Source organism: Centruroides sculpturatus, unplaced genomic scaffold (genome assembly GCF_000671375.1).
Source record: "Centruroides sculpturatus isolate CEXI.00-Female unplaced genomic scaffold, Cexi_2.0 scaffold578, whole genome shotgun sequence".
NCBI lineage: Eukaryota > Metazoa > Arthropoda > Arachnida > Scorpiones > Buthidae > Centruroides > Centruroides sculpturatus.
This window is the reverse complement of record NW_019384924.1, coordinates 175,555-189,666: the sequence shown is the minus strand read 5'-3', so window position 1 is coordinate 189,666 and position 14,112 is coordinate 175,555. Positions and strand designations below refer to the sequence as shown.

Here is a 14,112-nt window from a genome sequence, read left to right as displayed (position 1 = left end):
GACCCCCAATAACGCGGATTTCTATAATGCGGATTCCTATAACGGGCAAAAAATTGCGACGGTATTCGTATAAAGACGCTGAAGGGACGCGTAAAACGCGGTAAAACGTCATCGCCGACTCGTGTCGCTACAGGATTGGTCGAATCTGGACTAATAGTAGACGAGCAGCCGAACTACTTACACGCTATGGAGAGTTTAGACGGGTAAGTTGAGTTTACTATCGTCTGTACAGTATATAAATTAGGTACCGTAAGTCTAATACAGTACTAATTTTATACATTTTTTGCGGAAGAAACATTTCTCATTCAAAGGCCATAAAAATTATTTATATTAATGATGTCTCCAAAGTTCAACACATTTTTGCAGAAAAATAACTTATCCGAAATCGCGGCTGCCGTTTGGTGCACAACTCCGCGACGAAAACAAGCTTAAGCAATGGCGACGTTGAACGGTGCACACTCGGTGAGTAATCCTACAATTTTTTGTTTATAGCATAATTTATACGGATTATTTCCGACAAAATCATACGTATTTGGAAATATTCTGTCGAATTAGTCTGGAATCGATTAATTTTACGGAATACAATTAAAATCCTTTCAAACAGCTGTAGTCCGTAAACTTCACACGTGTCGCGCTGTGATTGGCTCATGTATTTAAGGATTTCTACAACGCGAAATTCTTATGAAGTGGAACGTATCTATCGCGTTATATGGGGGTCTACTGTATATGTATTGAAAGCAATCGAACACGAAACCGAAATTAACACTATTCAAACAAATGCTATAAATAGAGACTCGATTCTGTCAGCGTGAAATATAATTCCGACAAGATCTTTAGTGATTCATGTCGTGAAATCTAAATCTAATGGTGTTAGACGACCAACTTTTGAATCTGTTGTCCTACCGTTCATTGGTCAGGCGGTCGACTATTTTTAACGTAGAAAGTATGGAATGTTGACCATCTGTGGCCAGCTATAGTACCTTGTACGGCAGCCAGCGCAAATATGGTGTTTAAAATTTATTTATGAAGCGGATTGTTCGAAACCCGAGTTGTGATTGTGTATTATTCATATATTCAACATTAAAGTAAATATTCGGTTTATTATTTGTATATCTACAACTAAACTATTGGATTAATAGACTTCTTGTGTAACATTTAACGTATTTATTACATATACACTTTCTTTGTGTTGCCTGTTTTTAAATCGGATTCTATTACAAACAGTTTCTGTCTGCAAATTCAAGACATTTCTTTTTAGATTAACAGGTGCCACAGATAAAACTTTATTATTTTTCGAACTATTATCGGTTTTACAAATTTTTCATAACCTAAACTTATTTCTCTTTTAACAATAGTAAAATGAATACACACTAGTTTCGAACTCGTTTGTTTCTGTGATTCAAGTTTTACTTCATTATCTGTAGGACATACTGAGTTTCTCGTTACGTAGTTTATTTGTCTCGTTGTACAATATATAACAGTCATCTGCATAGCTTTAAAAAATTTTCGATTATGCTTTAATTTTATTCTCTATAGTTAGCATGACCGACTCTGCCAGGTTGGATCTATACACGTGTACAGGTATAACAATTGATAAGTTACAAATGTCCACTTAGGCAAAACCTACTCAAAATTTATATACAGCATGTTTAAGTATCGCGGAAAGTACAGATAATAAATTTACATTATAATTTCTTAATCTTCTGCAGAACAAAGAATCAAATGTATAATGAAACATCGAAATAGAAATGGATGTAGAGCTTAATGTCTATCGAAAGAGCTTCATTGTGAAATACGGATAAGAATTGTTAATGTTCAAAATGTTAGGATTCCAACTGTATTAGGATAACAATTACAGCATTCATTTCATAGAATAACGACAGGGCTTACAGTTACATCATGCGTTCCAGAAAAACAATTACATGGTAAATACACTTTTGCGTAAATTATGAATACATATTGTTTTCATTCTTTAACAAATATTCATGAAAATATGAAAAATAACAATAAAAAATACACAATTAGAAAAGTTCTCAATATAATACATCTAAATAGTGATTACTAGTTACCTAAGAAAAAATACCCTGTAATAAAGTGAGTTTCGAAATTAAATAAATCCCTTTGACTATAATAATAAATATTTAATGCTTACACATAGTAAATACTTTAAGGTATTTTCGTATTACTTTTAAATAATAACTTGTTACATATTTTCAGCGTTAGCGGATATTCGTCAATATCCCAACTGATGTGTAAAAATTAAACACAGAAAAAAATTGGTAAATTTTATTCACAATTTGTATCAAAATAAAATTGGAATTAACGTAAATAATAAATCTTTCGAATATTATCCGATTATTTATCCTCTATTCCTGAATATGCCATAAATTTTTTTCACAAATTACGAGAGAATAGGAAACGAATTACGTGTTTTAAAAAATAGCAAGAACAAGCGACAGAATGACTGGAATAAAAAATAACGCGTGAAAAGCCGTTTCCATAGCAACAAGAATTACAATTTTCACAAATGTCAAAAGAAAATATGTATCAGAATATAAAATTAATATTCCTAATGCTGTGGTCATAGATCCTTGCAGTATTGGAAAGCCTAAACGATACAGAGAGTCTTTTAGTTTTTCATTCGCTGTTTTACAATGTGACATGAAATAAGCGTACGAAATATGAGCAGGATAATTCACGCTAAATCCCACGCATAAAATAAGACTCATCATTGAAATAATATCTAAGTTGACCCCCCACAGAGACATGTAACCTAAAGTTTCGACAACTGTACATACTACAGATATTGCAACAACAATTGAGACTAATATGCTCGGTACGAATATTAAAAAGGTTGCCGTAATCAGTACAGCAGTGATCCAAAACAATTGATAAATCATTTGTCGAATGATGATTCCTTGTTCAATTACACTTGACTTAATACAATGCACTAGGACAGCAACGTCGGATTCGTCTGCAATTTTTAATAAATCTCTTAATAAATCTGTTTCTGTTTGTGACGAATTTAATTCTTTTCCCATAATAAAAAACCTACTGTATATTATATTAGTGTTGTTGCTGTTGAAGACGACATCATTAGAAAATGACTGGGCAGCTCTGATATTAAAAAATACATTGCGTAGCCCATCGATGAAGTCTTGCTCATTTGACATATTGTAACCTTGTAAAGAAAATTTTGCTACGGGAGTTTTCTGAAATTCTTTGTAGAATTTCATCCAGGATACAGTGAATTCTTCTCCAGCGATATTGGGATGTTCTTCGAATTTTCTTAACAGAGTTTCTATCGACTTTTGAGTTTTTATGTTTGAGTAATCCAACGTTTCATTAATAATTATGTGAAAAGGATATGAGTAACGTGTAAAATACTTGAAATTTGTTCTAATGCCTTCTGTAATTAGAGAGTCTTTTGCAAAAAAATGTTCGTATTTAAGACCGTCTTCTATGAAAAATGTGCCGCGAATTCCTAACGATAAATTAATAATAAAAATTATAATAATAATTATTTTCACCAATGGATTCGACAGTATTTTTCCTAATAAATTTTTAAACAGAGCCATAGTAAATTCTTCTTCTCTGGCATTATTTTCATTAGAATATTCTTCAGTTCGTTCTGAAATAAAAATATTCAGAATTATGTACGAAATAAACAATGAAAAAATTGATTGCTTTTCGATAATTTCAATGTAAAATTTGCTATATAATTTCTAGTATGTAGTTAGGTACATATAGGTGAATCAGACTAATTTTTGGGAGTCGTAAGATGATGCAAGACATTTTAAAATTATTTTCTATTTTAATGCAATGAAAAGTTATGTTAGGATTATTATTAATTTAACGTTAGAGTAATGTTTGTTAAAAATTTTTACCGTACCAATATAATAATAAGATATCGTTTAAATCTACTTGATTTGATTTATCATAAGGTTTATGTCTATTATTATTTATACTTACCTTTCTGTTAATGATTAATGGATTAAATAATAAATGTAATATACTAGTAATTCTATAGAAACAGTAATCAATTAATTTTGACACATAGTATGTAATTTGACCAATTATAAACATATATTTACCGGAAATAATAATCTTATTGCACTTTCTAAATATTAAGCGTAGATAATTTATGATACTTTTGTGTATGGAGTAATAATGTTGACATCTGATTGTTATTTTACCTGTTATCAGTGTTTCTATCAATATTTGTTTATAATCGAAAAATTTACAAAAATTACATAATATGTTTGATTTTATAAAATAATTTTTTTTTTTTNTATTTAAATAAGTCTGTAGAGAATCCTTGCCACCGAAATGCATATTAATAATAAAAATTGCTAACTAATAATTAAAATTTCTTTGTGATGTTCTTATTACGTTTATGAGAAGTCTCAAATTTAAAATAATAAATAATTTTCCTAGGTTATTTATTATTTTGATTTTTACCTTTCTCATAAACGTATTAATCAACAAACAATAAATAACCTTTTTAGGTTATTTATTGTTTGTTGATTGTTTGTGGTATGTTGATTGTGCACAACCCAATTTTCTACACGTAAAAAATGACTAAAGCTGTGGCGATGCTGTATTCGCATTTTCTGGGAGAAATTACAATGCCGACGTGCTTCGTATGTAGATGTAAAAGATGGAAATTTTCATGAAAATAATATAATGTGAAGTTTTAAAGTCTAATGTTAAAAAAAAAATTTAAGTTATAGATGCATTTTTGGAGAAGTGCAGCAGAGCCATATCAAAAAAGGACGAGACTTTGACTACATACGGCTACGTTTATGATGTACAGTACATTTTGATTAACACTATATTAAAAACTAACTAAGATAACATAAATGATTAGAGTTTAAAAAAGTGAATAAGGAAAATAGGTGTTAATACCTAACGTATCTGTTATATTATTTTTAAATTTGCTCAATATCTTTCGAAGATTATGCCGCCAAAAACAAAATCGCCTGGAAAGAAAAGGGAAAGCATTTTAAAAATGATACCATAAAGATCATAATAAAGAGTAAAGATGAGGGACCAATAGGAAAGCGTGGAAGAAAAAGCCCGACCAATTAGAAATTAATCGATCTCAAAAAACTTATAAAACCTCTGCTGTCAAGGACAATGGAGCTTCCTCTAGAGAATACCGTTATTGGTCGTCGTTTTCTTTTATTTGTATATAGGCCTATATCTTGTATATATTTAACGATCTTTGAAGTTAACCAAAGTTCACAGAAATACATTAAATCTTTTATATAAAGCATCTAATTTAAAAGTAATTTTAACTTACCATATCTCACAAATTTTATATCACGAAGTTTTTCCTTTTCTCTGTGACCACTCAATGCCAAACATCCTCCGAAAAACGTTATCTGATATACAAAATTGAACACTATGCAAGTTGCCGTGTAATAACTGAAGATTCTAATGAAAGGAAATGGTGCCATCATTCCGATGCAATACGAAATGAAATTTGTGAGCGAAGTTTGTGTGATGGAAACTCCTGCTTCCACATATGTAGCTTCCAACCGTTTTTCAACTGTATGTTCGTGATTAGTGATCCTCCAACATCCTATTAACACGAAAGCGTCGTCAATCTCGGTCACTGAAATAAATAAAATTTATAATATATTACACAATTTTTTCGTATATTTTCAGCACAACTGACTTACTTACCAAGAACTAAAAATGGAATAGTCGCATTCCAGTAAGTATTTTCCACACCCGATGCTGCCATTAATCCAAAAGACGATACAACGGCCAAACCAGCATTTATCACACTTGCAAAACCGAGAAGAGGTTTACTTCTGACCCAACTATTGCTCATGTTGAGAAACATCGAAAGACCAATCATAATTGCGACCAAAACTCCTATCTTTGGTTTTGTTCTATCAAATTCTGTACGAAAACCATTTTCTATTGCTAATGGTGAGTATGGGATAACTTTGACATATGTAAAATGATATTTTTGAATTTCCTCATAAACACGGTTGGACCATTTATCGAACAATTTCTTTTTCACTTCATTTTTAACATCGGTTGCATACATCAGCTGAATGGCATTAACTTTTTCTACAAAATTTTGATTATCTTCTGTAACACCTCCTAAATTTATAAAATAGGCTTTATAAGTGAAAGATAAGTAATCTATTTCTATTGGATATTTCAGCTTCTTTCTCTTTTGAACTATTGAGTCTATTCCCACTTCCGATATCACCTCAATAATAGGATTTTCAAAGCATTTTTTGTGCATAAGTGCGCACACATCGTCGTAGTGTATTAACTTTCCATCAGCTTCTAATGTTATATTTTGTATGATATTATCAACCAGTTTTACTTCTGAAAGAGTACTTTTATCAAACATATTTGCTTCATCTTTTTTTAATATTTGTATTGTTATAAAATTGGGTACATCGGGGATTCTCATCTGATCAGAAAATTGACTTGAATTATATGAAAAGTTTTCTTTAATGAATTTTTTAATTTTAAATAGTTTTCCTGTATCCGGAGTTAATATTACTTCAAAATTTTTACTTGGTGTTAATTTCGTGATAAATATCGAGAGAATCATAGACAAAATTATTGGTGAAACGACAAAATAATATGGATGGCGTCCAACCATATTTCCTAATTTCATGAAAAAATAGCAAAAGATTCTTCTTATACAATCAACCTTCATTATTCACTTCACTATCAAAAATAGTCCTGACCAAACTATCTGGAAAACAACAATGAAACTATAATTAATATTTTAAATTACATTTTGATTTTCATCAGTTAAAATTTTATATACTAGTAAAATATGTAGTATTACGCGTTGTATGCGACTGGTTATATTTACCCGTATAGTAAAGCGACAGAAGTTAGCTCTTTACGAAAATGTGAATTGTGCCATTTGATTACACACAAAAATGTAAAAAGTATAAAAACATACATTGTGTAATCGAACTTACGTAATGTAAATTTCAAAATTAAAAAAAAAAGTGTAGAATAAGCTTATTACTTCTTGCTTTTAGAAAAAAATATCGACATTGGGATGATAATATTTTTCAAAAGATGTTTGCGTCTGTGGTAAGAAGAAAACTTAGTTCTATACATAAACAGTTCCTTGACCAAATAGCACGATTCAGTTTTTATACATTTCCGAAAACAAGCCTCTGATAATTGGGTGTTTAGCTTATAAAACTTCAAAAATTTCAGTTCACCTTGTATCTCTTCAATGGATGAAACCTTTGGAAGTGAAATACACGACGAAAGTTCAAAACCTTGCAATATTAATTTTTTTCTTGTATAAAAGAAAATCATTTTGTGACCAAACGGTCTGCACCAGACCTGTGGTGCCTATGTCAGGACTGAAACCTCTGTCTTCTAAGGCAGACAAAGCAAGCTCGTTGGCTGCGGTTTCGGTTTTTCCGCGCGAGCGGTTGCGTGTATAAACACAAGGGGTCCGTAATGGAGATGGTTTGAGAGACAATGTGGCAGAAAGAACTACTACTCAATTATAAAGACATAATCCCCATTTATTCTTCTAAACTATTTACGCATATGGTTATAATAACATTTCGTTTAAATATTATATAGTGGCAAAAAAGAAGAGCCCTAAAAGCGTAACATACTGCATAATATGGATACAACGTAACCTAATCTATTGGACTTTATACAAAAATTTCAGCTAGATTAGATAGAGTTAGTCTTCTTGGTGGTACAGTTCACTATCAAATGGTCGTTGCTAAGGCGTCTATGGTTGAAGGGATCGGCGATGGAGCACAGTTACATTACACTTTCTTAGAAAGGGAACAGAGTCTGTAAACTCTCGGACTCCCGATAATTTTCTTGTCCTTGATTCAATCCAAATATATCAAGGGTCTTTCCCTGTGGGTTTCGATGCCCTCTTTTTGCCACGTTACTATTTTCGACCAATAGTAAATATCTGTAGTTAGTTCCCGATGACACATTCGATAAGTCCTCTGGGAAAGGACGTGACTCCGAGAAGAAAGATGCGATCCTCCGGTAATTAAATAGAAAATTACGTTTTTGCTGGGATTTGAATTAATTTAACTTTCGAAAGGCAAAAATATTTTTAAAAATTCCAACATCAAGTCTGGCTCTCGGAAGTTTATTATTTTATCGTATATCATTAGCATTAATATTACTATTGTTATTCTCTACATTCTAAAGCTTATAAGGCAAGAGGTTTAGTATACGCGATGTCTTGTCCGTTAAGCGAAAACAAAGTCTTTGTAGGTTTAACTTTCGTATGTATTTAAATAAAACTGTTGTTCCTATGACAATATATTTATATTTTACTTATATTACTAGCTGTTTCCCGCGGCTTCGCTCGCGGATTTTGCAAGCAAACCCTGTTTACATTCAATACTTTAACAACCATAGTAATTGTTATTTAACATCTACCGCTGAGAATGGTGAGAATTGCTGAATATCAAATTGTTTTTAATTTGATAAATCTTCTGGAACGTTTACAATTCTTCTATAATCGAACCGATATGCAAAAAGAAATTCGAATTTAAAATGGTTCGAACATTTGGTTAAAAAATCGAAATATATAAAAAATAGTTATAACAATATCTGAAATGTTATCAATTTATTATTCCTAAGTACTCAATGAAGACTGAACGCAGTTAAAAACAAAAAATCAGATCTAAAATAGTACAGTAGAAGCGGTTCTTCCGGTTAAGCCTTAATGCTCTCTACTCCCCCCGAGAGGGAAATTCGAAAAATTTCTTCTTAGTGTGCATTTTCATAACGTACCTTAACTGTGAACCAAATTTCTCTTCTAGGTTCTGAAACTTTCTAGAAAAATCTGGAACATTCTCATTGAAACGTAACACATTTTTTAAGTCAACCACTATCAAACCCCATATCTCTCACACCCTTATAGCTATCAAGAAACAACTAGCATAGTGCACGATGGGAGACTTGGCGGTACTACATACAAACAACATTCATGTGCGATGTGTAGTTTTGGCTGCAGAGTGAAATATAGGCACAAACACGTTCATTTATATATATAGATACAGATATAGATATAGATATAATATTTATTTTGATTTTTATATAAAGGTTTTACGTTATATTAGCATATAAAATTTTCTATAAAACCAATCCCTACCATTAAAATTAAGCTATTTGCTATTTTAATGTATTTAAAAATAGGAAACATTTTAAAATGAAATATTATAAAAAGTCGGTTTACACATGCAGTTTTGAGCCATTCGGAGAACGTTAACACCAATATGTTGCTGAATTTTTTAAACAGTTAATAAAGTTCAAATTTAGAAATATATTTGAAAATAAATATGACAAATTAATGCATCTGTTTATGAGAAAAAAATAATATACATAAATTTCTTTTTCAATTTACGGTAAAATTCATTTTTACTGTTTTAAATTTACATTTTGTGAAATACTTTATGAACTTACGTAGCCTATATCATCTTAAACATAGTTTTTATTTTTTAAAAAGGAGATGATCAAGATCGATAGTGTCAAACAAAAATCCAGCAAGAAGTTACTTAACATTCCTGTCAATATTTGTGGCGCCATTCTCTATGACATTATGTTATTAAAAACTTTTTATACTATAAATTATTATTAAAAAAAAACAAAACGCTGAATTTCGAAGGTATGAATGAGTTTTATTAAAAAAAATTAAATGGATATAACGAGTACAATCGTCATTAAATTTGACCCTACTCGAAATGTGACATGTGATCTTCTTTCGTATCGCATCCAGTCATGTTCGTCATGTTTTAACTATCAAAATTTAATGGGATTAATATTTTTAAAACAAAAACTTCTCTAAAAATTTTAGAAACTTTTGAAAAAACCAAGAAGTTAAGCTTCAAAGTGAATGAACAAATTCATGGCTCACACACAAAAAACACACACACACACACACACACANTGGGATTAATATTTTTAAAACAAAAACTTCTCTAAAAATTTTAGAAACTTTTGAAAAAACCAAGAAGTTAAGCTTCAAAGTGAATGAACAAATTCATGGCTCACACACAAAAAACACACACACACACACACAAACATATATATATATATATATATACTAATATCCATACGTACAGAAAACCCCCAAATTTTTGTTTACCGATGTCTAAAGGTTCGGAACCCTGAGTCCAAAAATGTAAAATCTTAGCGTCGTTTTTGCACCGATCGCCCTACTTTCCTTCTGTTATATAAAGGGTTTTTCTTTACACTTGAGACTGTCAAAATGTCTCGAAAAGTACACTTCGTACAAAAACATGTATCAAACAAATACTCAGTATTTTGGAAGGAGACAGTTTAACCTTGCAAAATTTAGACCTTTCCTCTACAACCTGTAGGTGTGACAAGCAACAACGTTGTAAATTCAAATGAAAATTGTTGTTTTTCATCGCAGATTCCAATTCTACGTCAAAAGTTATGTACGGTGTAACTAAATCATTTTTTTCGATTAGTTGCTGATGATACTTTAATCGACGAAAATTAGTTGTCTTTTTTCAAAAAAAAAACTCCCGTGTATCATTGCATAATGATTCTGTCTTAAAAGAAAGTGTCTTATTTACTTTCACTTTCGGAGTTGCCTTTTCAAATAAAATCTGCAATGATTCAAAAACCATGTTGGGTATCAAAATTACTTTTCTTTTATTCAGGAATCGTTATGCAATTAAACGTGGAAAAAATTTTCATTGATTACACAGTCATATACCACGATTCGATAAAATGTCTCTGAGAAAACCTACATAATTTTTAAGTAAAATCCGAATTTTCTATGAAAAATAGGGTATTCATTTGTATTTACAAAGTTCCCCCCACTCTTATCAAGCAGCAGAAGGTGTTAAATCTTGCGAGGTTGAACAGCACCCTCCAAAATAATAAAGGTTTGTTTCAAATATTTCACAGTCTCAAGTTAAATGAAACACCCTGTATAACAAAGCCTGAGAAGGTAATAGCAATATTACTACTTTATCTATATATTAATTACATTGAGCAGATAACGATTGTTAATCACACTTTACAATAACTAGAAAGGCAGGTTTCAAGTTTGATTGCGAAATCGCTATTATTTTTTATTTATTAATTTTTCCTCTTTCTAAAAAATTGTCTTTGAAATTTTAATTAATCGCATTATAGGAAATTAAAAATGTGAATTATAATTTAATTTAATAACAATGAGTTAATCTAATATAAATAGTTAATGAATTAAACGAAGTTAAATTCATTAACTTTAATTAACGAAACAAAATTAAACGAAGATAGAAAACTTCCCACTTCCATAATGAAGCAGAATATTCCAGTTAAAGGAAAAATAATAATAAATTAGTAACGCGTAATTTCTAAACATTAAAGATGAATTTCAGTTCTTTGCAAGTGGACCTCTTCCTTTGCAAAGCGACGAAAATATAATCATTAATTTTGATAAAACAAACTCTGCAAATTGCAAAACATTTTTATTTCGTATTCAGGCATTGTTGCATATTCATTTATTTGATAGAATTCTGAGAAATTTTTTAGTTATTAAGATATTAACATATGCATGCAAATGTGATAAATTTACGAATATTTAGAACTCCATGCAATACGTATTTATTCACTCGGCATCAAACTTTGGTGTTCTCTGTAATGATTTCAAAGACATTAGTCTTTGAACTTAAATATTTAATTTTTGATTTGTAATAGCTGCCTGGCTATGTGGCTCATAATAAAAGATTAAAGACGTGAGATCTGAAGAAACTGAATGTTAAATCTTACATACAACGTTTGTCTAAGTATAATAAAATAATAAATTCTAATTTGACCGAATCATAAATGGGAAAAGAAGCTTTTGTTTCTAATGTAGTAAAATAATTAGCTATTCGTTGAAATCCGCAGAGCGGATCAGTTGCGGCTTTACTGATATATTCCCGATAAAGTAATAAATTATTACTAACCCCCAGTAAAAAAGAAAACCTGCCTTTATTCAATAAAATAGAAACAGGATGTGAATTCATTTAACTTGAGATAATTTACAGAGAGCAGAAAGCTTTCTTGAATCAAATAAAGATCAACTCAGCATTATAATTTTATAGTTTAGAATAAAAACTGAATTTTGTGAGACGAACTGAGACCCAACATGTTCGATCGTTTTATACGCCCCCGCCTGATATTTTTTCTAGCTGTACGAATATAGAATGGGCGATTTACATACGAAACAACAAATCTAGTTTATAAAAAGCTACACGACAAATATCAATAAACTATAATTTTAAATAACAGAGTAAGAACGTTACTTACTTTTTTGGTAATATTATGACTGTAAACAGATAACGTGTCTGTATTTCTATAGCAACACGTCGTTTTTATTACAGGCAGAAAATGCACATTTTTTTCCAAAATGTCATTAATCAAACTTTACCAGGAAAATCATTTTCTACTTATGTTTAAGGGATTTTCGTGTTCAGTTGTATAATGGTTTTACTTGTAGGCGTGGAATAATAATTACACAAAAATTATTATTCGGTATTAATCAAACAAATAAAACAACATTTTTGTAAAGGTTTCCTGGTATGACCGCATTTGGTAGTCTATTGTTTATGTCAGCAATTAAGTATTTTTTTAGATATATATTTATAAGAAAATAGTTTTCCTTATATTTTTTTAATTATCCTTTTATTAATCTGTAGATAATAATAATGACTCGAACAATTGCCGGACTGGTTATTATTTCCTAATTACACAGTCTTTTTCGTATCATCAAAGTTACGCTAAATTAATAATTATATTTAAAAAAATAATTTAATACATTATCATAACAGATGGCAGTTTCAAATGTTGGTGGGAAACATAGGTGACACGTTACGGAATTTTTTTTAACTTCCGTAACGGGTTATTATTAATTTTTCCATATATTTCATTATTTAATGTGGCGTCTACTATCGAATTTTAATTTTTAATATTCATCGTTATTTATTTATCAGCTTCAGTTATTTTAATTTATTATCACTCGAAAATTTACATGCCCGTTCAGTATTACTTGTACATTTCTATACTTAAATTATATATATATANCTTCTCTGGCATTATTTTCATTAGAATATTCTTCAGTTCGTTCTGAAATAAAAATATTCAGAATTATGTACGAAATAAACAATGAAAAAATTGATTGCTTTTCGATAATTTCAATGTAAAATTTGCTATATAATTTCTAGTATGTAGTTAGGTACATATAGGTGAATCAGACTAATTTTTGGGAGTCGTAAGATGATGCAAGACATTTTAAAATTATTTTCTATTTTAATGCAATGAAAAGTTATGTTAGGATTATTATTAATTTAACGTTAGAGTAATGTCTGTTAAAAATTTTTACCGTACCAATATAATAATAAGATATCGTTTAAATCTACTTGATTTGATTTATCATAAGGTTTATGTCTATTATTATTTATACTTACCTTTCTGTTAATGATTAATGGATTAAATAATAAATGTAATATACTAGTAATTCTATAGAAACAGTAATCAATTAATTTTGACACATAGTATGTAATTTGACCAATTATAAACATATATTTACCGGAAATAATAATCTTATTGCACTTTCTAAATATTAAGCGTAGATAATTTATGATACTTTTGTGTATGGAGTAATAATGTTGACATCTGATTGTTATTTTACCTGTTATCAGTGTTTCTATCAATATTTGTTTATAATCGAAAAATTTACAAAAATTACATAATATGTTTGATTTTATAAAATAATTTTTTTTTTTTTATGAAAACGCAGTTTAAATTTTAATTTATATTTAAAGATTTGTTTACTCTTATATTTACTTTCGTAAGATAATTACCATTTATCATTGAAACGAAGCCAGCAAGCTACTTTGGCAGCAATTCAAATTGACAAATGACTGAACTGTTTTGAAAAGTAATGACTCGCCCAATTTGAACAGATTTCGCAATTAATGTTAAAACGGCGTTCCAAAAAAACTGGCAAAAGCGTTGCCGTATTCAAGTTTCATGCTGTGCGTGCAAGTTTGCTTACGTCATTTATTTATCTAACTCAGTTTTCGAAATTAAAATATGACTAACAAACAGACAGTCGAA

General features: G+C 29.8%; 1 protein-coding gene across 2 annotated transcripts; it reads right to left on the bottom strand.

The window, feature by feature from the left end:
• Positions 1–1,136: 1,136 nt before the first annotated feature.
• LOC111631900 (patched domain-containing protein 3-like) lies at positions 1,137–12,435 on the bottom strand. 2 transcript variants are annotated; one of them, XM_023376234.1, is made up of 4 exons: positions 12,304–12,435; positions 5,692–6,733; positions 5,306–5,620; positions 1,137–3,631 (listed from the first exon to the last, which is right to left on the bottom strand). In XM_023376234.1, exons 2-4 carry the CDS (start codon positions 6,692–6,694, stop codon positions 2,433–2,435), a joined length of 2,517 nt encoding a protein of 838 aa, XP_023232002.1. In that variant the 5' UTR covers positions 6,695–6,733; positions 12,304–12,435; the 3' UTR covers positions 1,137–2,432. The 2 variants fall into 2 exon arrangements, with proteins under 2 accessions (XP_023232002.1, XP_023232001.1); XM_023376233.1 differs by lacking the exon at positions 12,304–12,435 and adding an exon at positions 8,428–8,481.
• Between the last annotated feature and the right edge of the window lie 1,677 nt (positions 12,436–14,112).